The sequence below is a fragment of the Hemicordylus capensis genome, chromosome 2 (assembly GCF_027244095.1).
Source record: "Hemicordylus capensis ecotype Gifberg chromosome 2, rHemCap1.1.pri, whole genome shotgun sequence".
NCBI lineage: Eukaryota > Metazoa > Chordata > Lepidosauria > Squamata > Cordylidae > Hemicordylus > Hemicordylus capensis.
The window spans coordinates 215329537-215355862 of record NC_069658.1 but is presented as its reverse complement, the minus strand read 5'-3'; the positions used below and the strand labels follow the sequence as shown (position 1 = coordinate 215355862).

Genomic DNA, 26326 nt, shown 5'->3' with positions numbered 1-26326 from the left:
CATAATTTCTGATTCAGGCAAAAATGTGCCATTCCCCTGGGGCCACACAGAAGTTAGTGCTCCTGGAACAGAGGTCAGCTCTCCTGGTACAGCCAGCTCTGCACAATACCTGCCATTTTTGGCACCAGTGTGTGTGGGGATGCTGGGAGGGTGAGAAGGGAATTCCGGGAAGGAGAGTAGAGAGGGAAGGTGAGTAAGGACATCAGTGAACTGTAGTTCCTCCCAGAGCTTTTCTGCCCCTGTGCTCCTTCCTGGCATTCCCTTCGGCCTTCCCGATGTCTCTGGGGGAACGCACCTATATCCCAGCACTGGTAATGGCCAGTGTTGCGTGGAGCTGTCCACACTGGGAGCGCCCACCCCCACACAGTGCCAGGGGGATGTACACGTTTGTCGGAATCAGAGATTCCAATATGCAGCCCTAAACATGAATGCATTAAACATTAATGTTTGTAGGGTGTGGTGGGGGTGGTGGAAAAGAACGGTCTAGCACCTTTTGCTGTTCTTATTTCACCTGGGGTATTTAGGAATAGATCATGGAGATCTGGCATAATGAGGAGACTGGCTGAGACGTCTAATGTGGCTGCATTATAAGCAACACCCTCGGAGTGTTGATCACGGTGGAGAGGATGGGATGGTGATCAGGCTGGAAGGGGACTGAGAACTGGTGGCCAGGTCTCTTCCAACTGTAGAGAAGCGGGTAACCCAGATTGTCAAGGAGGTGGGACTGTGGTTTTGGAGGAAGACCCGAAATAGCCATCCTGGGGCTGGTGGACCCCTTTGGGACTCTGTGTAGTAATAAAAAGAACATGGTGCATCCCACCCTGAGGGACTGAAATAGTGTCTCCCTCCACCCCCGACCCGATCCCTCAGTGCTGTCCCAAGCTAGGGTAACTTGCACCCGTGGATGGGGGTATGCTGAGGTCTCTCATTTTCAAAATGGCCTGGCATACTTTGGTGTGTACTCCAAGAGTGTGTGTGTGCATGCATCTTGGGCTGATGCTCTTCCGAGGGTTCTCCCCAGCCATTGGCTGAGTTGCTGTGATGTCACAAACTGTCAGCCCGGGTTCTGAACAGGGAGAGCTACAGAAGGCTGGCAGATCACAACTGCTTCAAGAAAAGTGACTGGTTTTTGACTAGGGGAAAATTCACCTAGGGAGGGAAGATGGGTGGCCAGAGGAGCAAGAAGAGGGGAGGAGCACATCCCATGCTTGGTCTAAGGGTTGGAGGAGATTTGGGTTGCCAGAGGGCTAGGTGTTGCAACAGAGCTAAGGAAGCAGACCTCACATCAGTACTGGGGCCATGAGGGTGAGGTCTCCAAATACTCGGTTGGAAGAGCCAAAGGTGAGTATGTGGTCTGGGTCAGGTCAAAATCAAGGTCCAGAGACTTGAGCAAAGATCAGTAGGGCTAGAGGTAGATACATAGTCAAGGTGAGGTTTCAAAAGGCGGTAGTCAGGGGGAGGCCGTTAAGGCAAAGGAGTCCATGGGGCTACTCTGAATTGTTCATATTGAGGAACAAAGCTTGAAGCAATGGTTCTAGAAGACTGTACAGGTCCATGTTGGCCAGCCTGAAGAGCTGCAGTACCCCTCCCATCCATTGCCCAGGTGGCGCTGTAGAGTAGCAAGGTTTGAGCCAGCAGTTCCTTCCACCTTTTACTATTTTGGGGTGAAATGTTATAGAGAATGTTAAAGGGCAGAAGATGTCATTTCATGTTCTGGAGAGCGCCTTGTGCTGAGGTGAGAACAGCCAAATTTCACACATTAATCCAAAACAACCTATTGACAGCTCTCATTTACAACTATAATTTTACCATTTGAGGTCTCCTGTGGGGAAGGAAAGGCCATGTTGTTCCTTTTAAAAAGGAGCATGTTATTTATTAGGACTTTGGTATGCATTTTTCCTAGATGTAGGAGTACTCTGTGGAAATTCATAGTCAAACTGTGCCCACAAATGACTACCCGTTGGTATCCAGCGCTATGCAAATGGGCATGTTGACTCATCTTGGGCCATGACAACTGAGCTTCAAATGGATGCTGGAACTGGTTTATGATGCAGGTGGTGCTGGGAGGAAGTGGGGTGCACAAGAAATTAGAGCCATTTGACTTGCCTTTCTCTCCATGTCCCCAATCCCCAAATTAACATATTTGCTGGCGTCTCCTTCTTCTTCTTTTCTCCTCCCATTCTAGGTGGCCTTCAGATTGAGAGCAGCGAAGAGACCGATCAGGGAAAGTATGAGTGCGTGGCTAGCAACAGCGCTGGGGTGCGCTACTCTTCACCTGCTAACCTATACGTGAGAGGTAGGGAGCGCCGTGGCTTGCAACAGTGGCAATTCGACCTATTTGCGCACACACCCTGCCCTCTAGCCCTTGACGGGCTTCCTCCTTTGGGTCCCTGCCGTATTGTTGTTTTTACCAAACTGAAATGTTCAGTACTGGAAGGAAATGAGCAAAGGGGTGCAGTCTTGACTGAGTATTAGGCTAATGCAACTGAGAATATGGAAATAAGAGTTACCTTTCTAATGGTAGTGGGATGACGTTCATGGTCAAGTGTACCCTGCACCCAGCTTGGATAGTGGACTTCTAGTTCCCCCCCATAGAACAGATCCAAACCCCATGGGGGGGAAGTCTACTGTTCCTCTGTGATGTTTATTTTTGAAACTGACTTGGTATTCAGAAAAAGAGCATGGATGTGGTAATAAAGCAGAGGCCATTATGGATCCCGCCCCAAGGAATGCTGGGAATTCTAAGATCTAACAGAATTCTTACCACATGGTGGGAATTTTTCAGGAGCAGCCTCCATGCTTAACCTAGGTTGTGTTTTTTTTAAAAACTGATTTATGTTTGCCGTGTGGATGTGTCTGTAGAGACCATTGCTTGACAGGGACCTAATCATCAGGGACTTGGGACTGTTCTGTCTCCCCGACAATCCAGTCCCTGGGTCTGCACCAGTTCACAACCCTAGTCCTCCTTTTCCTTCTAAAAGACCAGAGCTAAATTTCCCCCAGATGTCCTGGAGTAAAGAATGTTTTTCACTACAGTATAATCATGGGAGCTTCCCGTCCCACAGCAAAGTGAGAACTGAGCATTTAGGGCCTCCTGTTTTCAATATGGTGCCTGGGACGTGGAGCTGCGTCCCCCTTGAGGTGAGAGATTGGGTAGGTGCTCTGCCACATCCCTATTAATTGGCATTTGTCCTGAAGAAGAGATTAGGATCCACCCTTGCTAAATGGGACCTCATTTCCCCATCTTTTGCCCCCGCTATTTGGAAAGGAACAACATAAGCCACAACCTCATTGAAGGACGTGGATCATACACAGATTCAGGATATTTCCATGCCAAGCACGAGATCGGTCCATTGAAACTCCCCCAAAACTGCATGGGGTGTGTGTTGTAGGGGAAGCACGAGGGTGAAGTAATGGCACAGATCTTTCAGTTCCACTCACATCTCTACGTCATGAAAGCGATCATATGAATCAAAATGTTGACGTGGGCCAGGAAGTCCCCAGAAGAAATTCATTGTCATTTGGACAATGGAGGGGTAACTTTAAATCCGTTGCCTGTTGTGACACTGTAGAGGTGCCATCATTTGCTTTTTGCTGGCCGGGCTCTTTCACACCTTTCACAGCTGCTGGTACCAGCAGGCAAAGCCTTTTGCATCTCCATGGTTGGAAAAGCTGCCACACTTAGCAGAGAAAAAGGAATAGGAACGGGCATCTTACCTCCATGGCTATAGAAAATGTTGGCCTGGCGAATGGGCTGAGAAACCCTTTTCTGAGAGCGTTGACTGGCCAAGTCAGATCTATGTGAGACCGATCTGGAGGCTTCTTTGGCTTACCACGAGGCTGATTTGAGGGCTGCTTCTTCGGCTATATTTTGTACGCCTGAGGACAAAATGCTTTTGATGTAAAAGATGCAGGCCTATCCAGGTTGTAACTTTTCCCCTTCAGAATGCTCACAAAGCCAGCCAGGAGGAAAGAAACTGAATTTGTGAGTGTTTTGAAGGCTGTAACGCTTACACTTTCCTAGCCAAACAGTGAGTGTAATCACTCACTCCGAGCCAAACGATTCATTACGATTCATTACATTAAGTGTACCCTTGGCCCTGCCTGCTTGGTCCCTTAAACAGCCATCACAAAGGAGATCTGGATTGGGGCCATGACTGGGGGTTAACCCTTTGCCCTCTCACAGTCACAAACGGGATCACACATACCCGCCACCTATTTATGGAATCGAAATACATGCATCTCTGAACCAATCGTGTAACTTCGGATATTCGGGCAACATCCGAAGCAACTCACATTGGGTTGAGTCAGACATCACATGGAACTCCAGTGAAATTTTGTATCTGTGCTATGCCCCGAATCCCTGGGAGCATGAACTTCCCCTGCCCTGTCCACACAAACATCCAAGGAATTCTACTCCTGACCAGTGTTCCCTCTAACAGGGCTTCCCAGATGTTGTAGACTATAACTCCCATAATCCCCAAGCAAAAGCCATTGCAGTTGAGGATTCTGAGAGTTGTAGTCAACAACATCTGGGAATCCCTGTAGTCAACAACACTGTTCCTGACGGCATTTAAAAATAAACCAAGGTTGCTTATGATATCTGAATCGCCCGATCTTCATTTATTTCTAACCAACTTACTTGGAAAAAACCAAGATCAGAACCCAGTGAAGTAGCTTCAAATCTCAGGTGGTTAGAATAAACAAAAACGGATAGGTTTTGTCCCAACCCAATCTTGGTTTGCCATATACTGAGTCAGACCATTGGTCCATCTAGCTCAGTATTGTCTGCACAGACTGGCAGCAGTATATCCAAGGTTGCAGGCCGAAGTCTATCTCAGCCCGATCTTGGAGATGCTGCCAGAGAGGGAACTTGGAACCTTCTGCATGCAAGCCTGCAGGTGCTCTTCTCAGAGCAGCCCCACCCCCTTAGAGGAATATCTTACAGTTCTCAAACATGTAGTCTCCAAATGCAAACCAAGGTGGACCCTGCTTAGCAAAGGGGACAATTCATGTTTGTTACCGCAAGACCAGCTCTCCTCCCACAAAACAACTGGATCCCCCAGCTTTTCCCTTCGTTTGAAGGATGGAGTTGGACTAGATGGCCTACAAGACCCCCTCCAACTCTGTAATTCCATACTGGGCTAACATTTTGTGTGTGCATGTGCCTGAATGTCTCCCTCCACCTTAATAGAAAGAGAGGAGACAGCAGCATGTTGCAACATTTCCCCATCCCACAGACAAAGCCATTTTAAAATGGATCTGCACATCTTATGACTCACCAAATGGAAAGCAACCCACCCCACTTCGCTAGCTTCAGAAACTTCCCAGGGTTCAGTAAACTTCCCCCTTTCAGCACCTGCAACTGAAAAAGTGAGGAAATGGTGCTGTTGTGCACCTGGCACGGCCCACTATGTGACTGGTGGTCTGCATTTAGCTCCATGGGCTCAAAGCCATCCATCTTTGCTATGAACCACCAAATGTCACAGTGAAATGGAACATTTCCACCCCATTTGAGCTACTTACCTGTTGATGTTGCAATGCCATCTCTCTATCCTCCCCGCTCTGTCTCACATGCCGAGGGAGAGAAAACATTTAAATGTTTAATATTCTCCACACTGAAGAATTAAAAATTAACTTTGGGGCGGGAGAAAAAGAAAATGTATTTTCCTTCTGTTAGTAAAGTCTGTCTGGACTGCTGGGTAGACAACCAGCAATATGGAATCTATTAGCCAGTGTTGTGCAGAAGCCTTCTAGGTATTTCTGCCTAATGCAGCAACCTGGGGTGTTGGGCTGAGTTTGCACAATCCAAGACCCTTTTGGAGTTGTTCTCCTCCTTTATATCGGTTTTATGTAGATGAGAATTTTAATTCTGCTGTAATTTGAAAGTGCTCATTCTTCCCGAGAAGACCCTTTCACATAGTTCCTCTTTCCCATGTGGTTGGTTTCTTGAGTGAATTTTATTCTTTTTCTCCGCTTGAGAGCTAAAGAGACCTCTTTTCTTGTGCAAAGATGGATGCTTATGTTGTTCTACTATGCTCTGTGCAATAGCAGACCTGGGGACACAACACAAGCATTACATGGAATTAGAACAATCAGTGCTAGTGTGAATCGCCTACATGACACTACCCAGAGAAGCGCATTTAAAATCAACCTGACAGATGTCTGCTCCTAAACCACCAGCCATAGATAACTAATTGCACACGCTACTTATGCAAACTTTTGGGAGCCAGCTAAACCTCAGGCCCTCTTGAAACCAATGTGTATGTTGTTTATGAAGACTTCTGTGTTGAGTTCAAAATGGACACCTCTGTTCTAGATGTGGTCAACATCTCAAGGGCCATGGAGGCTGGCTAACTAACTGTCTTTTCATGCTATCTTAAATAACTTCCATTTTCCTTTTGTCTTTATATCCATGAAGAGGGAATTGAGTCTTTCAAAGGAATTATTGGGTCCGTGTGTGTTTGGGAGGCGGGGTGGTTGTGTGCATTGTAATTTCTTTTCCTTTCTCCTGTTGTTTCCAAAGAGTCTTGAACATGCTTGCAGTTTTCTGAATTTCAAATGGTTTCTCTCGTAACATGCTTGTGTCTCTACAAAGAATTTGGGAGATAGGCTAAGATTTGAAGGAGATGGTCTCTGTTTTCCTATTTTTGAGTTAGTTTGGAGGGGGAGGCTGGGAGCTGAAGTTGGAAAGGTTTGTTTTGTTTTGTTTTTTTAAAGGCATGTCCGCATGGGTGTTAGCCCATGTTGCCAGTCTGGTCATTTCGCTGGAAGTATGAGAAACGACATACAAAAACTGAGGAGGTTCCAGGGGGTTGGATTCTGAGTGACCATCCCCTGGGGAGGGGAGCAGGGGACAGTGCTAGTTATTCCAGCTTCACCTTGTTTCTTGCGAGAGGTCAATTTGCAGCGAGAACCAACTTGTGGGTTCTGGGAATTCACATCTCTGACATCCCGGGAAGCTTCTCCCCCACCCTAGCCCCATGCTGACATGCCTTGCCCATGGTTTCAGGGTTTTTGTTGCACCTGGTGCGATCTCTTCCTTGATCATGGCAGAGGAGCCGAACAACGGTGAGGATGCCAAAGGGGAAAGAAACCTGGTCCTCTTGGTTTTGGGTGCTATGCTGTACATTTTGCTAACTTGTTCCCTGAGCCACGGGGGGCTCAAAATCGTGATATTTTGGAGGCTGGGATTTGGGGTACAGGGCTGCTCAGGGGAGCCATGGGCCTTGGGGGGCCCAAAGCAGGGGCCCCCCCTCCTGCGACACTGGCAGGCCGTGGCACCAACATCAGTGAAGATATTGGGGCACCTCCCCTGCCATGGCCTTGTCAAAATGGTGCCCATGCCGACCTCTGGGCAGCCCTGATGGACAGGAAAGAGTGGGAGATTTGAGATTTCTTTTTAAGCTTTTTTTTTTTTAAGTTAAAGACGGAAAAGAGAAAGCAAATCAATTTGCAGCTGCCAGCTGTGAAGGCCTTTTTTTACTCTCTCTGTGTTTCCCCTATTTTCTCTCTTCTCCTCATGTCATTGTGTTCTGCATCAAACCCCCTTAACATCCCTCAGAGCTACGAGAAGGTTGGTGTGTTTTTTTTCTTTTTTACTTTCTTTACCCACATTTTTACATTTCTTAAGAGAGAAAAATATATATTATATATACTATTTTTAAAAAATGACAAAATATTTAAAAAAGAGAGAGAGAGAAAGAAAGCAAGAAATCTCTATATAAAAGTTGACGAGCGAGACCCGCTCATTCTCGGGTCTCGTCGGAGATGAGTTGAGTTGCATTGTGGGCCTCTCTCTGCATCCGTTGGTAACGTTGCTGCGTTATGTGCACCTTTCTGTCGTCATGGTTACCTTGCCGTATGGACATTTGGGCCTGATGCATGATAGGAGAATGTTAATGACAATCTTTGCATGCCAGTTCTTTTCCATTTTTTTTTCCAAATTGTATGCGCGTGCGTGCGTGTGTGTATATATATATCTATAAATATAATTTTTAAAACTTTTTTTTAAAATCAGTGGAACTTTATTTATTTAGTTATTCCCTGTAGGATTTTTCTTTTCTTTTCTTTTGGATTTTTTTTTCTTGCTTTTTGTTGTTTCTCTCTTTTTTTCCCCCCATTTTGTTTCAATTGGTTATGCTGTGCTGTGATTTTATTCCAAATGCATTGTGAAAAGGGCCAGTGTTCCTGCTCTCCCCGAACCCCAATCTACCCCCTCCCCACCCCTTTGATAATGTACTTACCTCAAACCCAGAGAAGTGGAATCACACAGTTCTAATGCCTGTCCAAGGAACAAGGGTGGGTTTTGCGGGGAGTGAGGTTTGAGGAGCTTTAGAAAGAGGGATACTCAATAGTCTTAAGGTAAGGTTATAGGAAAAGAAAGGTAAAGTCAACACACTATTTCAAGGGATGGTTAAAAAGTGCGGGCGGGGTGGGCGGGCTCTTGCTTAGTCTTCTCCTTCCTACACACCACAACACCCTTTGGATACCAATGAATGCCCTGGGAATAACCGCACCCTGACTCAATCCTTGTCACCACCCCACTGGCTATCATGAACATTAACATCTACTGAAACTGGTTTCAAAATGTGACATCTTCGTGATCTGCCTTAATTCATCTGGAACAACGGATGCAAACAGCACCAATAGCCAAGTCATTGCAATTAACGTTCATCCAGAATAACTTGCCACCATGCCCTTGAAATTCTCATAAATCCATCCCTAATAACTACCACCATCCCCTTCTGTGGCCACACCCTTACGATGCATATTAGTCCAGAATAACTCCCACCAACGACCAAACTTTTGTAGCTCACATTAATCCAGAGTGACTGCCACAAAGGCCTCCAATGCCCATGCCCTTGTCATTAACATTAATTTATCCAGAATCACTGCCACAAACACTACAAATGACCCCGTTCAGTAGCTACTAGTACACCTGAGCAAGGGTAGGGTAGTTTGGTGGGGCGGCAGGGGGATGTGCCCCTCAGAAAAGTAGTTGCTTCCCCCAACTGCCCCCCATTTCTATTTTAAGACACAGTTTGCCCACCCAAAAATACACTTTGCCCCTTTATGTGCCCCCTTCGTCTTCATCTTCTTCTTTCTTTTTCCTGGTGCCACCACGTCACTGCAGGTGAGGGTCTTGGCTTCATCCATAACAGTCTGTTTGGCTCTTTAAAGACCCTTCTTCCAAACACCTTGAAGCTCTTCTCGCAACTGGTGAGAAGAGCTTCTTCCAGGTCTGCGAGGAGAGCAGGCTTAGCCCGCTCTCCCCATAGACGAGCCGCTGCTCGTAGCTGGGCGGTCGGATCGGCCGTCCACACGGCTGCGGGGATCGGGGGCCGTGCATCGCATCCTGGAGAGACCCCCGAGCCCGGGAGGCTGCTTTCAGCCTCCTGTTCGGGGGTCTACTTGTGTGTCATTGTGTACCGTGGCGACACACGAGCAAAAAAAAATGAGGTTAACAGAGCGCTCGCTCAGTTAACCTCATTTAAGGGGTGAGGGAATTAGGCGGGCTAACCGCCTTGGGCGCACCAGGCTCACCTGCGAGCCCGATGGTTCCCATGATCCCTTCATGGGAATAGCCTCCTTGTTTGTCAAAGGAATAAATTTAAATGTTTCTTAAATAACTGATTTTCAGAGTCTTACGGGCAAGGACGGAGGCCCTAAGCTCGCCTCATAGGGCCTGAGGCAGAATCTGCACAGAGCATGATGGCTGCCACCAAAACTTGAGGCCTAGTGAGCCCTGACAGTTTTCAAATCCTTTTTAAAATATCCCCACAGTTTGTTTGTTTCCCTCCACCCACCCACCCACCCCACTCAGTTCTAACAAGGGCACTTTTTAATAACAATTTCATACTCATGCCAGTGAGAGGACTGTGACGGGGCCTGACATAATTAGAGATGGCAGCCCAGGCCTAACCCACAAGATGGCCACAGTGGATTCCATGAACATGAGGAGACAAAGCGGTATGTATCATGTGTGGCTGTAGAGCGGCCATTCAGTCATCTGCTGCTTCTCATGGCAGGAGGAACACATTTGAATCTCACTCCAGGAATGTTTCGGAGAATCAAAGTATGAAGGAACATATTGGTGCCCTGTTTTATTTTCAGTAGTTTGAGTGCCTCAGGCTAAGTGCCTCTGAGCTTGTGCAAAGTTATTTCCCTTTAGACAGGAAGCAGCGTTTAAGAAATCAAAGTAGGAACAAAGCTCCTGTCGGCTGTTTCTCTGCCACAAAGGGTCACCTATCATCTTGTGGGGAACAAGCAAATAATGGACACACTCGTTATACATTCTATTTTTTTAAATCTCAGAGGCAGATCTTCTTGTACCTGAGCCAGTAATGTTCTGATGCAAGTTCTCAAACTTGACTCCCCAGATGTTGTTGGACTACAACTCCCATCATTCACAGACACACAATTAACAATTAAAATCGAAACTATACAAACAGAATAAAAAATTAATTTCTCATTAATTCCTGGCTTACTCCCATTTTCCCAGTCAGAGCTGCAGGATGCCATTATTAGCAGAATGGGCAAGATTCCTAGGGTACAGGTATTAAAGCTGTGTGATTAATTATTATTGTTATTATTATTTTATTTTTGAGAAATCCAGTGCAGCTTTGACAGTTACCTGTCTCCATTATTTTCTCTCTCCTTCTCTTTCTTTCTCTTTCTCTCTCTTTCCTCCTTTCTCTCTCTCTCTCTGTCTGTCTCTTCCTCTTAAGATGCTGAGATTTCCATGCTCAGACCCCTGGGTGTTCAGTGCACACACCCCATCCTTTTCCAACTGCTCCCATCACCTGTAAGGCTCAAGGGCCCATTGTCTGTGGAAACACTGTGTAACTGAGCAAATGGCTCCTTATAAGACAGATATTTATATACCGGTTTTTGACAAAAAGTTCCCAAAGTGGTTTACATAGATTTAAATAAATAAATAAAATGGCTTCCTGTCCCCAAAGGGCTCACAATCTTAAAAAAAGAAAGAAAGAAATATAAGATAGACACCAGCAACAGCCACTGGAGGGATGCTGTGCTGGGGATGGATAGGGCCAGTTGCTCTTCCCCTGCTAAATAAAGAGAATCAGCACTTTTAAAAGGTGCCTCTTTGCCCAGTTAGCAGGAGCCAACTTATCCATCACCCGTTAACCCCAAATAGTTCTTAATAACCATCAGAGAGGGCAGTTCTTAAAACAAGACACCTTTATTCCAGTTCTATGCTCCTTCAGAGTTTAATTAGCAAAGTTGTGACACCAATTTTAATGGGGTTTGCATTTTAGTGCCACAGCTAGAGATGGGTTGATGGGGGGGGTGAATTTGTACCCCTTTTTCTTATCATCTTTTAAGAGGCTCCATCCTCAGCAAGTCTTGCTTTTTACACTTAGGATCTAACAATTCAGTGACACATTCAGCTTTCCTGGACCTTACCACTTCAAGTTGTAGGGTTAGCGACCATATTTTTCAACATTCCTCAATATTTAGAAGAGAGGGAAAACAACCTTTCCAAATTGCATCACAAGGAGAGAGCTAGCTTCTGGTTTGAGAGGTAGAATGGGATTAGTAGTAGTAGTAGTAGTAGTAGTAGTAGTAATATTTCTATACTGCTTTTCACCAAAGTTCTCAAAGCAGTGTACATAGCAAAAGGGAATAAGAAAAAAATTATTCCATGCCCCAAAGGGGCTCACAGAAACACATGGTTCCCTATCCTTAAAGAGAGTCAATCTTTTAAAAAACCAAAAAAAAACCACCAACAAACCTACAGGAGACATCTGCAACAGCCACTGGGAGAGATTCTGTGCTAGGGACAGTTGCTCTCCCCCTGCTAAATACAAGACAGCCACCACATGAAAAGGGACCTCTTGGCCCAGTTAGAGGGGTGATTCCTAAACTGTGTGCCACAAGAGGTCCTGGAGATGGTTTCCTATCCCAAAAAGCATCCCAGTCTAAATGGAAACACAAGGGAGTGAGCAGCAACAGCCACTGGGAGGGACGCTATGCTGGGCTCTCCTCCTAAATGCAAGAGAACCACTGTTTAAAAGGATTAATCAGTGAGGATTTTCTGTGTAGGTAGAATTGGGGAGAATCTTTTCAAGAAATTGTTATCACCCTCCCACTAAGTGCACTGCTAAGACAGAGGATTCCGGTGATTTTAATGCCCTCCAGAGCGAGGAGCGAACTTTTTGTGCAACTTCCTTCACTGTGCAAGCACCATGAGGATGCCAGCCATGAGTTCTAGAGCAGTGGCTTTCAGATTGTGTTCCAGGGGGTTCCTCGATTTTCAGATGGTCAGTTCTCCTCAAACGCCAGCTTGTTAGTCTTCGCTTACAACATGAGACTGCATTGGGCCTGTTCTCGGGTGCACCCGGAGTTCACACACATAGTGGGGACAGCCCAGCACCCCCCATGAACAGTGTACACACTCTAGAATGGCCCAGAATCCCATGCAAGACTGGAGGATTCTGTTGGAGATGAGTTGATACAGAAAGTGTCTTTGGAGGGTTGAAAGATGGATGACTGCTTTCATATAGGAAGGAACATTACTGGAGATGAACACATTCTTAAACCTTGGCAAGTTGACTACTGAGCCAGGTTCTTGAGGAATATTAATGAGCTGTCACTATCTGTGAGGGTCACTTTGCTCAGGCCGCCATTTTGTTAAAGGCTCATCCGCTTTTCCTCACTAGATTCCTAAGAATTTGGGGCGGGGTGTTTTGGTTGTTGTTGTTGTTGTTGCATTTTCATAATTCCCATGACTACCACAACACTACATAAAGATGATTTCCCAAATTAAATCTGTCCCTCCCCTTGATGGATGCACTGGGACATGGGAAGGCAGTGCTATTCTAGAACACAGCCCGTCCTTTCCAGATTTCCCCTCTCTATGTTGTTTTCCTCACTGAGCTCTGGAACTCGGGGAGAGAGCGAGAGACCGAGAGAGTTTGTAGCAGTACCATTTCTTAACTGAATCATCTACAACACTTGCATTTTGAGAGAGAGAGAGAGAGAGAGAATTTATCCAAGGGTAAGTGGATACCCTCTGCTGTTTTGGGCAGCCCTCTACTCTGAAATTCTGTTAAAAAAAATTAAACGAATAAAACAGTGAAATTTACACTCTTTCTGCAGAAGGATTTCTCAAGAGCTTCAGGGAAGTGTGACTGGATATGGTGAAATGCTAAAAGGGTGCTCTGCAGGAACACTGAGCTACAAGTGGTTTTGAAAAGAAAGAAAAATCTTCTGCCTGCTTATGTCTTATACGCCTTTTGCATTGCTGTTCTCTTTGTTTTAGGGGGGAAAATTTTAGATTACACCTCGTCACTCTAATTTAACTTTTAAAAAAGGAAATGACACAGACACAATAATGCACACCCTGAGTCTAAATACTTCAGGACTGGTGTGAACGCCACTTGAGATGCAATTGGGTTTTAAATGCTGCCGTTTGTCACACAAAATTTTAAATGAATACATACGTCAAGAAAGAACACTATAGCTAGCCTAGCATTCAATTAACCGATAAGTTGTTCCAAGTGGGGAAGAAACTGCTAAATCTCTACATTTGTTGCATTTGGATACCAACACTGAAGGAGTTTCTTCAGACCATGCTAAATTAAAAGGAAGAGGAGAGGAACTTGTCTGTTGGAAGGACAGAGGTGGGGGAGAAAAGCAAGAAGCCTAAATGTACCCAGTTGTAGCCAAGGTTAAAAATAACATTTTCAACTAGAGAATGGGATGGGACACAAGAACAGAGAGAGAGAGAGAGAGAGACATACACAACCTGTTTTGGGGAGGGAAGGACAGGTGTAATCTAATCTTCACTACAAAATGTAGAGGCTGTACATTATTTCGGACCCCCTTTCCTTCCCCCTCCTCCTCATTTTGGGGTAAGACGGAATGGACTCCTGTCTCGCCAAAATGCTAATAATGTCCGCCTTCTCACCTCATTCGGAGCAGCGGCTTGCTGAGTGTCAAAATGTTTAACACCATTCGGTTTTGTTTTGGTGCTTTCAACTGGTCACTTTACTTTATTTATTTATCTTTTTAAAAGGAAATTATTTCCCCCTTCCTTAATTTTACAATAGTTCACTTTTCTCTTTATAGAATTATTTGATTTCCTCCTCTCCCCACCCCACCCCAAGACCCCGTTTAGAGTCCTGACTTGCTTCTTCATGTGAATCGGGGTCTGAAGTGACGGAGTTCTCATCCATAGTTTCCCCCCACCCTACCTCCTGCAAATTCTTCCTTTTCATGTGCAAATCCAGACAGCAAAACCAGTGCTGGGGAAAAATTCAGATTGATCAGCCTTCAGATTTCTCTCTCCAGCAGCATTCTGGGATTGCGTGTTAAGGGCAGAACGTGGTGTCTGTATTGCCCACCAAACCTGTATCCTTCTTCTATGACCAGGTCGGTAAAAAGCTTATGCCTTCCTCAGCTTCTTCCCCGCAACTCACATGGATCCTTCTGGCTTTCTTCTGGCACGGGTCAGTAATTCAGGTACCAGGCTGAACCATGGGAGTAGCAGTAGGAAAAAGGGCATGCCCTCAGTTCTTGCCTGTGGGCTTCCCAAAGGCATCTGGTGGGCCACTGTGTGAAACAGGATACTGGACCAGATAGGCCTTAGGACTGATTCATCAGGACTTTTCTTATGGGTGATGGCCTCTAAGCCGGTAAAGTCAAGCTGACAGCTGAGAACCAGGGAGGCAGGAGTAGAAGGTTAGAAACTGGGTAGACTGATCAGGATCCCACCCTGAGCTGCTGGTCAAGCATTAGGTCCAGGTCAAGCTGGGTAGACGAACCAGAGACCAAGGGGACATATCATTAGACAAAGATCAGAGTGGGGAAGACATGCCACACCAAGACCAAAGAGACCTTGAAGCCGAGACACCTCATACATGAAATTACTTTCATCCTTCCAGTGGCAAGGGCTTAACGGCTCAAAAGCTTGCTGCAGGGCAGCAGGCTGCCACAAGGGGCAGTGACCTGCAGAACCTCAGCCCAGGTAGAACATGACATAGAATGAAACTAGAGATTATGCCGTCACACATGACCCATTCTTCTCTCTTCCTGACAGTGTTTTGGCTCAACACAATGTTTGACATGGCATCATCACATTGTGAGATTCCTTGCTATTTGGGAGTTGGAGCAAGAAATTCACAGGCATATGGCGGGTTCTCGTGATTAGACAAATGTTTGTTTACCTAGAATCTGAGATTTCTTCTATGCATGTGCTCCCATGAAGAGTGTTGTGAGGCTTTTTCAGGAATCTCTGAGTGGCACTGCACCAAACCAACATGAACCCAAGATTGTCAAACTGACTTCAGATCTAAGATTACCAGTCTTACCTTCATGTGGTTTGATGTGGTGCCAATCTGCTCACCATGAGCATAAGGGATTCGTGAATCTGCCCAGATGAACCCAGCATGATTGGTCATTTCAACCTCAAAATATGAGCTGAAAGAAAATTCTTGTTGGGTTCTGCCTAATGTGATCCTTCACCCAGACCAACACAGTCTCTTCCTCCAACCCTTGTCTAGAGTTTGAGATCTATGATCTCTGTGCCAGTTGGCCTGTCCTGGGCAAGGTCACAAAGTATACAAGAAAAGCCTGAAGGGCATAGGTATGCGTATCAGATATCATTTGTCCTTAGAATCTCCACCTCCAGAAAGAGAGTTAAGATAGGGTTTATTCCATCATTAGTCACCCTTTAAGCCTGCGTTCACTCCCAGTGTTTCCTGCGAGCTTTTCCCCCCTGCTGGCTTTGCATTAAAATATCCCAAAAAATGTATTCTCTTAACTCTCTCAAATCGATCACAGGATCATGTTGGATTGCTGCACACTAGATGGAAATAGATGACGATCCTTTTCCACCTTGCTCACCATTTCTCCTTTTTGCAGTTATGTCTTGTGTGTGCACTACACAGCTTCCTCCCCTCGCTGAAAACAGCAGTCAGGGTTCCCTTCAGACTTCGATTCACAACACCTGTCCTATTTTTGAACAATTATTTATCCATTTTATTTCATCTTAATTTGATCCTCCCTTCCTTTCTTCCTCCTCTCCTTTCTTTCTCCCCTTTTTTATTCATCCCCCGATCCTAGAGTCAGTTCCAATTTGCTGTCTTGTTCTGTTTCCATGACAACTTGATGTTTGCATCTCTTCCTGCCATTTCTTTGCCGTTTTAACGATGTTTTGCTGGCCGGATCATGTCCATTCAGTTGTATGTTTCCCCATTTCTCCTCCCCTTTCTCCAAGTATTCTTCCACCCCCACTTGCCTCTTCCCCCTTTTTAATTTTAATTCCCACTCAGAAATGACATATCCACTCCCCTTTTTTGAGAACCTCATTACTTCCATCCCACCTCCTTTTCAAACTCCTGACTTATTTGCATGCCTCTGACTGATTTTCTGTTTCTTTTCTTTTGTCCTCCAAGGTCTCGCCATCTTGTCTCCAGTTGTGACCAGCACTGTTTTCTCATGGCTCCAATGTTTTTTTTAAAAAAAATAATACTTTGTTGTTATCATTTGAAACTCTGAGACATCAGCTTTCCCTTGGACCAGCAATTGAATTTGGAGAACTTAAGACTGGAGTCAAGTCTAGAAGCTGCTGAGATGCACCCCTTGAGACATCATTTAGACATCTAAATGGCACTAATTTAGAACCTCTTTGGGGACTCATGAGGCAGAATCAAGTCTCCCTTCTTAGCTCAGTGAATTGGTAGAGAATTGTTCCTCTTACTTGCTTGGAACCAACATGATATCCCCACATTACAAATTCTAAGCAAGTTTCCAAGCCAGTTCCAGCTAAACATATGGCTATCTTGTACTGAGTCAGACCCTTAATCTATCTGGCTTGGCATTATCTAGTCGGACTGGCAACATCACACCAGGGCTCAAGGCTGGTCTTTCCCAGACCCACCTGAAAATGCCACGGATTGCATTTCCCTGGGCCTTCTGCATGTGCAAGTAAACCAACCAAGATTTATGTTGAGCAATCAAACCACAATCTGAACCGACAGTTTGAAGCTTCACTTTATGAGCCCTTTCACATGATCGGTGAGAAAGGGCTACAGGGTGAGCGGGGAGGAAGCCCTGAAACACTTACCTCCCTACAGACGATCCAGGCTGCTGGTCTGGGCATGGAGATTGCATGCCCAGACGTGCAGCTGCCCCCATGGGCAGCACATAGGGTCAGGAGCCGGGGTGCCCCGCCCCCAGAAATCCCTTTATGCACCATGTGAGTGTGCAGTGCATTATGGTAATCCCACCGATGCTGGCCAGGAACCCCACAGTCTCCCAGGCCTAGCTGCAAGCAGTTGGGGCTGGCAGACAAACTTAAAATGGCTCCTGGTGCTTCTCATGTGGTCTAATGCCCAAGTGGCTCCTGGAGGTTCTCATGCGCAGGGGGAACCGGCCTGGGCTTCCTTAGCCCGGTTTCCCCTGCACGTGAGAACAGCTTCTATGTCTGAACCCACAATCATGATTTAACCTTCGTTTCTTTCCATCACTCTGCTCTTGCATGGAGGCAAGATCGTGGGAAGTAAGGAGAAAAGTTGGGATCCGAACAGAGCATGATAGGGCAAAACAAAGCGAGATCTGGTGATCATCCCAGCTGCAGTGGCCTTTGACTGGAGATGATGGGAGTTGCAGTCAACAACACCTCTCTCTGCAACAAGGAACACTGGTTGCATGGACCTATCCGTAGTCCTGGGAGGGGGGATTCCCAACTCAGTGATGCACACGTAACATCTTTCCATGGAGCAGCCCAGTTCCTGGAGGGAGTGCACACTCCCAGTGGGTGTGTTATCTGAACCTGCCAACTACCGGCTCCCAAGCACTGTGCCCAAATTCCATCTGATATTCTCCACCCAAAGTCAAATCTTGATTACAGCAGCTGGGCGAAAATTGGACTGCCCAACAGGAGCATGTCCTCTCCAGGAACCGGACTTCCCTGGTGGTTGTGTGAAGCTGGGTTACTGAGTCTCCATACACTTGTGCAGGCAGAATAAGCCATAAAGCCAAGGAGTTTAAGATATTTTCTCTATGAAACATAAGAAGGATGCTGGGCCAGACCAAAGGTCTACTTAGTCCAGTATCTGTGGCTGACCAGATGTCTCCTAGAAGCTCTTCAGAAGACTACCAATGCAGTGTCTAACCATTGTCCTATGAAACTGAAACCAGAGAAGTCCGAGAACCACTTGACCAAGAGGCAGCCTTAAAGGACAAGTGGCCCTTGTCATCCTTAGGTACTTCTTCCCTCCAGCCTTAGGCTCGTTCCTAACTGAACATTTCCATTGGCCTCTTCTCCTGCCCTCTGGGCTCTTAGGGAGGAAGAGTCAAGATACCCAGAACTCTTCTGTTGTCTCATTCAAACACAAAAATATGGAGCCATGGGAAATGGTGCCTTCTCCTTGCCTTCATGTTCTCCCCTCATGTAAGGACCTGGGACCTGCACCTTGTTTCTTTTGCTAAGGAGATGCATAGGACATCCATTGTTTGGTTCTTGTTTGGTTCCTCAGCGTTAATTGTTTTCATGGCCTTGTTTTCCTTCTTATGATTATTCTTCTTATTAATTCTATTTTATTATATTTATTATTGCTGTTATTATTATTATTATTCTGCCAGGGCTGGGATGTGCCAATGTGAACTACCACATTGGTTCACATCTGCTAGAAAACCAGTATGCAGCATTTAAAAAGTGGGTTTCCCCTCCCCTCCCCTTCTCTGTCTCTCTCTTCTCTTCCTCTCTCTTTCTCTTTCCTTACCCATGTGGGCGTTTGCTAGCAGCCCATATAACCAGTTCCAGTGCTCTCCATTTCCCTTTCCCCTGTCTTTCTCTTTCTCCTGTCGCGCTCTTTCTCCCTCCTTCTTTCTCTCTCTTTTCTTCTCTTTCTATCTTCTCTTGTTTACCTCTTTTTGCATGATGTTTGTGATTCTGAGAGCTGCATCTATCGATGGAATCATGTCAGACCTTAAAAGAGGCTTTGTTAGGGTTTCTATACCCGAAAACCACAAAAATTTCATTAGAGTTTCTCATCTTTTGTTTCCACCAGCTCCCTCTCTTGTCTCTTTTTAATCTTTTTTTTAATTCTTCCCCTCCCACCCGATTCACAGAGGGGTGGGAGGAAAGGGCGAGAATACTCTTTCCCCAAGGGAAGACGTCACAGTCACACATTTCCCTCAATGCAGGCTAAATTGTGTCCATCTCCAGGGAACAAGCCCCTCTTCCCACCTACCTGGCCCACCTTTTACCTGCCCACAGTTGGAAAGGAGACCACCCAATAACCCCACCCCACCCTTAGCAGTTTCTAAGCTCTGTTTGAGCCCCTGTTGATATCCAATCCCACATCTTGTGCTGATGCCCAATTCCTCATCTGTACCTAACGTGTGGGATGTAGGACTATACTCCTCACTGGGCTGATACAGATGCCTAAGCTACCTTGGCCTGTGAAGAGTTACCAGAGGGTTGGATGGCTCCCTGCATGGATCCTGCAACCCAGCTCAAAGTCAGGTTGCCTCCCTTGGCACAGACTTTCCAGCATCATCCTTCTTGCTTGACTCCCCTAATGCCAAATGGGTGTGAGTACCCAACGTTAAGACTAGAAATGAGTATTTTCCTCTCTCCCTGTCCTGTCATGATTGCTTCCCCCCCGCCCCCCGGAGGGGTCAAAGATGCAAGGACCTTTCAAAGCTTGGTTCTAGATTCCAGGAAGCGAGTGCAGGGAGGGAAGAATCTGTCCCTACCTGTACATCCGAAAAGGAGGGGCTTGTCTCAGAGTTGGCTCGGGGAGGGGAAGACAGTCCCCATAATACTTACCGTGGGGGCCCAGTTCAAAAGAGCAATGCTGTCTGTTCTTTTAAAGATGAGAAATTGCTAATAAATTTTTGTGTATTATTTATTTGTGCTGTGATGGGTCTAAAATTGATCAATGGAACCCTGTTGCTATGAAATATCGCTTTTATGTCTCTATTCTATATATCGTTTGTGAAAGTAAATTATTTTGAAGTTCTGTTTTTTCCTTTATCGATTTTTTTTCTTTTTTTGGTATTCCGATAATTTTTAATTTCAGCCTTTTAAAAACAAGGAACAACAAACCGTTTAAAGCTCAGTCTATATTTAAATTTTCTTCTGCTCTTTTCCCCCCTTATCTTTTTCTTTCTCTCTCTCTCTTTCTCTCTTTCTCTCTCTCTCTTCTTTTGTTTTTGTTACCTCTGCGCATTTTGTCCACAGTTCGCCGAGTGGCCCCCCGCTTTTCCATCCTGCCCATCAGTCACGAGATCATGCCCGGTGGAAATGTGAACATCACCTGTGTGGCCGTCGGCTCACCCATGCCGTATGTGAAGTGGATGCAGGGGGCCGAGGACTTGACCCCTGAGGATGACATGCCAGTTGGCCGAAATGTTCTTGAGCTTACGGATGTGAAGGATTCCGCCAATTATACTTGCGTGGCCATGTCCAGCCTGGGCGTCATTGAGGCTGTTGCACAGATCACAGTGAAATGTGAGTTTCGGCAATCCTGTTGGGTTCCAGCACATGCAGGACCGGTGCCAAGACACCATGGGCACCCAGTGCCTGGAGGGGGACACCACTGCTGATGACCTCCTGGAGCAAACTGGTTTCAGCCAGTCGTAGATTGCCTCTATTTCGATTACTTCTCACACCCCAATATTATTTCAGCCTTAAGCCAGAGCTTGACAAATCCCAGGCACCAGGGAGCCATGGCACCTAGAAATTTAATTGTGATGCCTAGATTAGGATATTCAGTAGTAGAGTTATTTAATAAAATCTTTATTTGTCCCAGGCAGTCCTGTTTCTCTTCTAAGAATTTTACCTGTGAAGAGGACAGAGAGAAGGCCTTTTTTACTCTCTCTGCCCCCTGAAAATCTCCATCACTAAGTCTGATAATTTTGTCAAGTGCCCATTCTCTGAATCTTAAAAATTTTGTATAAAACTATGAGGCGGGTCTCACAATCAGTGAGACCCGCTTTTGCCAGTTTTGCGGGGCCTGCTCTCCCTGCAGACGATCCACAATTGCCGGCTCCGTGACAGAGCCGGCGGGGGCTGGGGAGCTCGGTGGCCACGCAGCCCCCAGAAGTTCCAGTATGCCCTGCGTGAGCTGGTGTTGTCACCAGCATGGGTACACCACTGGACTGACTGTGTTTGATGCCATGTACTGTTTGCCATTTACAAGGCATCTTACAGAGTAACCACAGAGAAAGAAGGACTCTGCCCCAAGGACTTTACAGTTGGATACAGGAGGCTGAAACAGAGTGTGTGGGGGAGGAAGATGGAAATGAGGGTACATGGGAAGAGAATGTATTGGGTTGCGTTGGATTTAGGCTCAGGCTCACATAGGAACCTGCCATGTACTGAGTCAGACCATTGGTCCCTCTAGCTCAGCATTGTCTACACAGACTGGCAACGGCTTCTCCAAGGTTCCAGGCGGGAGTCTCTCTCAGCCCTATCTTGGAGAAGCTGCCAGGGAGGGAACTTGGGACCTTCTGCATGCAAGCAAACAGGTGCTCTTCCAGTATGGCTCCATCCCCTAAGGGGAATGTCTTACAGTGCTCACACATATAGCAGCTATTCTCACGACCAGGGGAAATCAGGTCAAGGGAGCCTAGTCCGATTTCCCCTGGTCATCTGCTGCCCCGAGAGCCACACGGCTCCCAGCAGCAAACCGTAAGAACATCCCTCCCCCTAAATGAAGTTAGCGGAGCAAGCGCTCCGCAAACCCCATTTTGCTGACCATGTGCTGCCGTGGCACAGCTCCGCACCACAGCAGCACATGAGAAGACCCCTGCTAGGAGGCTGAAACAAGCCTCCCAGCCGCGGGGGTCTCTCCAGAATGCCCTACGTGGCCCCCGATCCCCGCAGCCCCAGCCGGCACCATGACAGAGCCGGGAGTCGTGTGGGCGGCCGATACAGCCGCCCAGGGACGGCTCCCTGCACTACCCCGGCGAAGCACCTCATAGTCTCCCATTCAAATGCAAACCAGGGTTGACCCTGCTTAGCAAAGGGGGTAATTCATACTTGCTGCCACATGACCAGCTTTCCTGGTCTGCTTGGGGATCAGAACTAAGGGGTTACACCTTAGCAGCAAAAATGGGTTTTGAGGGAGGATTTGAAAGGGATGGCGGGGGAGAGCTCTGGGAGGAAATTCCAGACATCAAGGGCAGCAGAGAAGCAAAGTGGAGCTATTTAAAGCATCTGGAGATATATGGGGCTCTAGGAGGGGGTTCCAGGTATGAGAAAGGGCAGAGCCCTTTAAGAGAGCAGGAGATCTCTGAGGCTCTTGGAGGGAGTTCTAGGCATGAGTTCCAAAACGTGGCCAGCATAAGGGGAAACAATGGAGAAAGGTCAGAGTCCTTTAAGGGTGCAGGAGATCTGGGAGGGCTCCAGGCATAAGGGTCAGCATTGGCGGAGTCGCTTAAGGGAGCAGAGACGTTTGGATGGCTGAGCATGTTGGGACTGGAGGAGCAAAGCTCACCAGCCTTGTGTAGATGAGTGGAAGCACTGGTTTACCCTTGCTCAAGGTTGGTTGGGTGCACACATATCCAGGGGTCAGGGGAGCAAGTTGGAGTTCTTCAGCCATCATCATCATCATCATCCATGGACATACCCCAGCCAGGGTCTGGGGTACACAATGCCGGCCTGTTCCCACAGTGGGTGTGAGGTGCCTCAGGATGTGAGGTGGAAAGTGCCAGAAATTTCCTGGGCCTCCCCACTCCTTTCTTTCACGGCAGGGCTGAACTAGGGGTGTCACAATCCGCGTTCTCTGGGTGTTCCCTGTTGCAGAGTCATCCAAAGATGGCAGCGGCACGTCAGTTCTTCTGTCTCCACCGGGCTGTTTTGTGACCATGTGGCTTCCCCTCTCCCCCTCTCCCCCTCCCCCGGCGTGCTTTCAAGCGAGCTCCTTTCTTTTTAGCTCAAAGCGCACGTTGATGATTCCAGATGCTGAGTGGAACGCTTTTGCTTTTGATGGAGCAGTTTAAGGAGGATAATAAAGTGTGCCTAACTAGGCTGGGAATATTTCAGCAGCCGTCTCGAACAGCCGCACTATAATCTACGTTCACGCCGCTGGCTCCTGGTGCCCTAACTAGCCAATTAAATGCAACGTTAACATATGGTGGTGTGTTTCTTTTTTAAAAAGTTAATTCTTCCTTTTTTTTCTTCTTCAGCGCTCCCCAAGGCTCCAGGGACTCCAGTGGTGACGGAGACCACCGCAACAAGCATCACAATTACCTGGGACTCGGGGAATCCTGACCCCGTGTCGTACTACGTTATTGAGTACAAATCGAAGAGCCAGGATGGACCGTACCAGATTAAAGAAGACATCACCACCACACGCTATAGCATTGGAGGACTCAGTCCTAACTCCGAGTATGAGATTTGGGTGTCGGCTGTGAACACCATTGGGCAGGGACCCCCCAGCGAATCTGTGGTGACCCACACTGGGGAGCAGGCACCTGCCAGTGCCCCCCGGAACGTCCAGGGCCGCATGCTGAGCGCCACAACCATGATCATCCAGTGGGAGGAGCCAGTAGAGCCAAATGGGCAGATCCGAGGCTACCGGGTTTACTACACCATGGAAGCGGACCAGCCTGTCAGCAACTGGCAGAAGCACAACGTGGACGACAGTCTCCTCACGACCGTTAGCAGTCTTCTGGAGGAGAAGACATACACCGTACGGGTCCTGGCTTTCACTTCCGTAGGAGACGGGCCTCTGTCAGACCCCATCCAGGTGAAAACACAGCAAGGAGGTGAGTCTTTGTCAGCAGAACTGACTTTGCAGTGCCCGTGCTTTCTGAGTTGGGCATGTCACAGTGGCCTGGATTCTGCAGGCTGCTCCTTAGGGCAGTGTGGCCCCATGAAACCCTAGGTATGACTCCCTGGGGTCATTCACATGACTGGGCTGGTGGGGCGCCAGGTAGGCTGGTGTACTCGCCTTCCCGCCAGACGAGTGCCAGTTGTTTCTGGGAGTGCAGGCCACACTCCCAGACAATCTGCACTGTCTGCTGCAGCGCAGAGCTCTGGAGGCCGGGATGACACGTCCCAGCCTCCGGTAATCCCACAATGCACCACAGTGCATTGGGGGATTCCCCCCAGGAGACGGGCTCTCAAGGCGCCTGTCTCTCTGTGCGGCTGGGCTGGAAGCAGCCCGGCACGCACACGAGCAGCAAGCCCGGGTTGAGAGAGTGCTCACTCCCTTAACCTCAGCTAACGGCTGGGTGAAAAGGCCAGGCTAGGCGGCACTGCCCTGCCAGGATCGGCCCCAATCCTGGCAGTGGTCACCCACAGCCTAGCCCAGGCTGGGCTTCCCTGGGTTAGGCTGCACATGAGAACATCCTCCCTGACTAATTGTTTGTTGGGCCTGTGTGAAGCTTCAGCCAAAGCAGAATACTCTGCACAGTCTCCCTGGGCTGGCACCATGTGGGGGTGACCATTCCCGCCATGCAGTGCTGTGCTTTGCCCAACACCAGTGGGACTACTTTAAAGGATACAGGGTCCCCTTGAGCCCCTGCACCACCTTGGAAGATGCGCCTGGAGTGCTGGGAAATGTAGTCCTTCTTTGTGCTTCCCTCCTTTGACATAAGACTGCCCTCCTTTGACTTAAGAGAGGGCTCTGTCTGCCTCTTAAAGGCCCCCTGCCACCGGCACTGAAAAACTTGCCGCATGATGCAGAGGTCAGCAAAGTGAAGGTTTTATGTCAAAAACAGCTGTCAGGTGGATTGAGCTTCTGTTGTGTTTGTTAGTTCTTTGGCTTGATTGGCATTAGTGCTACTGCTGGCCGTGAGGAAGACATTCATGTCTGTTCTTTGCACTGAATAGAAAAATTGAAATTCTACACCTTGTACAAATTGTGCATATCAGCATAATTCCTGCTGTTTCGTATAATTCAATCGGACTTTCCTAGTCGGATTAAATTATGCTTTGTATGCCGCCCTTGGACATCCCAAGGATGATGTAGAGCCTCACCATCCCTGCATTAGGCCTTGTCCACATTCTGTGTGTGGTCACAGCTAGGAGTCCAGCACAGGCAGATGAGTATCAAAGGGGCCAGAGACTGAAGATTTTCAAAGAACAGGTGGGTCAGATATGAGTTGAAGCAAGGCTGTTTCTCAATCCAACGGCATTGCTCAGAGTGAGGAACCAAGCCTAGAGCAGCTGTTATATAGAGCCAGCCAGGGCCTCATTGGTTCCTTATGAAGGGCTGAAGAGCTGCAGTACCACTTCTGGGCTTTACATGGGTGGCGCTGCAGAGCAGCAGAGAACAGGCACACTCTGCCTGAGTGGTGCAGGAAGTAAGACTTTGAACCCTACTGTCAGCTACTGGTTCAAGAGCCCTGGTGGTCTAACACCTTTGTATTTGAAAAACCTGTTCAGCCCTGCTGGACTGGGATTTCCTGGTTTCTTTTCTTTTTGGACTGATCATCAGAGATAGCCCAAGAACTCCAAGATGATGCAATAGGTCTAAAGCATGATGGCATCCTGCACTGGACACTCTTATCTTGAGGATTTGTTAGTACTAGAAATTAAAAGAAACACAGTGCTGAGGGTGTCATCAGCCCCAGGTCCCTCCCTCTTTGTGAAACGTTGTGCAAGTTGCCACATGACTTGAAACATGGCACAGTTCCCCACTCCACATCGTTGTCCAATGTGAGCGGGGAATAACTCCACCCCATGTGACCAGGGCATGAGTGTCGAGTCGTCTTCTGCTTCCCCTCCCTGCAATCTTACCTGCAAAATCTTCTGGGTTTTTGCCAGTTCCTGGGCAGCCTATGAACTTCCGAGCAGAAGCCAAGAGCGAAAGTACTATTTTGTTGACCTGGAGCCCTCCCCGCCAGGAGATCATAGTGAAATATGAACTCCTCTACAGAGATGACCGTGGCAAGGAGGTGAGACCACCCTAATGGGGAGGGGGAGCCCCGAGGTGAACTGTGGCATCCCTGCTTATGAGTGGGAGGAGTCCAGATTTGGGGCATAGTGCAGGAAAATGGGGTGTCCGTGCCTGTTCACACTTCTGCTCTTTCTGTTTTTCCTCCGTGTCAACTCCCGCATCCCCAACTGCAGTTTGCGAAGACCTTTGACCCTGTGACCTCGTTCACTGTGAAAGACCTGAAACCCAACACAGAGTATGTCTTCCAGTTGGCCGCTCGCTCAACTTTGGGCCTTGGGGCCTACACCTTGGAGGTCAGGGAGCGCACCCTGCAGTCTAGTAGGTGTCTCTCTCTCCATTCCCAGCATTCTCTGAGGGGTTTCGTGGTCAGGGAAGAGAGAGGGAAGTTGAGTACTGAGGCACAGGATGGGGCAGCTGAGGTGGGCGAGGTTGGG

At 47.5% G+C, this 26326-nt stretch overlaps 1 protein-coding gene and 1 long non-coding RNA gene across 17 annotated transcripts in view; one reads left to right on the top strand and one right to left on the bottom strand.

Annotated features, from left to right (window-relative positions):
* The window catches only part of PTPRS (protein tyrosine phosphatase receptor type S), a 346861-nt gene that overhangs the window by 231890 nt on the left and 88645 nt on the right, over nucleotides 1-26326 (top strand). For 13 of the 16 annotated variants that reach the window (XM_053301444.1, XM_053301445.1, XM_053301446.1 and 10 more), the window contains 5 exons: nucleotides 2186-2296; nucleotides 20222-20491; nucleotides 23173-23754; nucleotides 25760-25890; nucleotides 26066-26210. In XM_053301444.1, coding sequence (XP_053157419.1) covers nucleotides 2186-2296; nucleotides 20222-20491; nucleotides 23173-23754; nucleotides 25760-25890; nucleotides 26066-26210 — 1239 coding nt within the window. Of the gene's footprint in view, nucleotides 1-2185; nucleotides 2297-8242; nucleotides 8365-8955; nucleotides 9137-9871; nucleotides 9973-20221; nucleotides 20492-23172; nucleotides 23755-25759; nucleotides 25891-26065; nucleotides 26211-26326 lie in introns of those variants that run through there. The other 3 variants (XM_053301455.1, XM_053301456.1, XM_053301454.1) reach the window with 3 other exon arrangements.
* LOC128347190 (uncharacterized) lies at nucleotides 2278-8462 on the bottom strand. Its single transcript, XR_008317427.1, has 3 exons — nucleotides 8247-8462; nucleotides 5527-7877; nucleotides 2278-3879 (listed from the first exon to the last, which is right to left on the bottom strand). It is a non-coding gene; the product is annotated as an uncharacterized LOC128347190 (long non-coding RNA).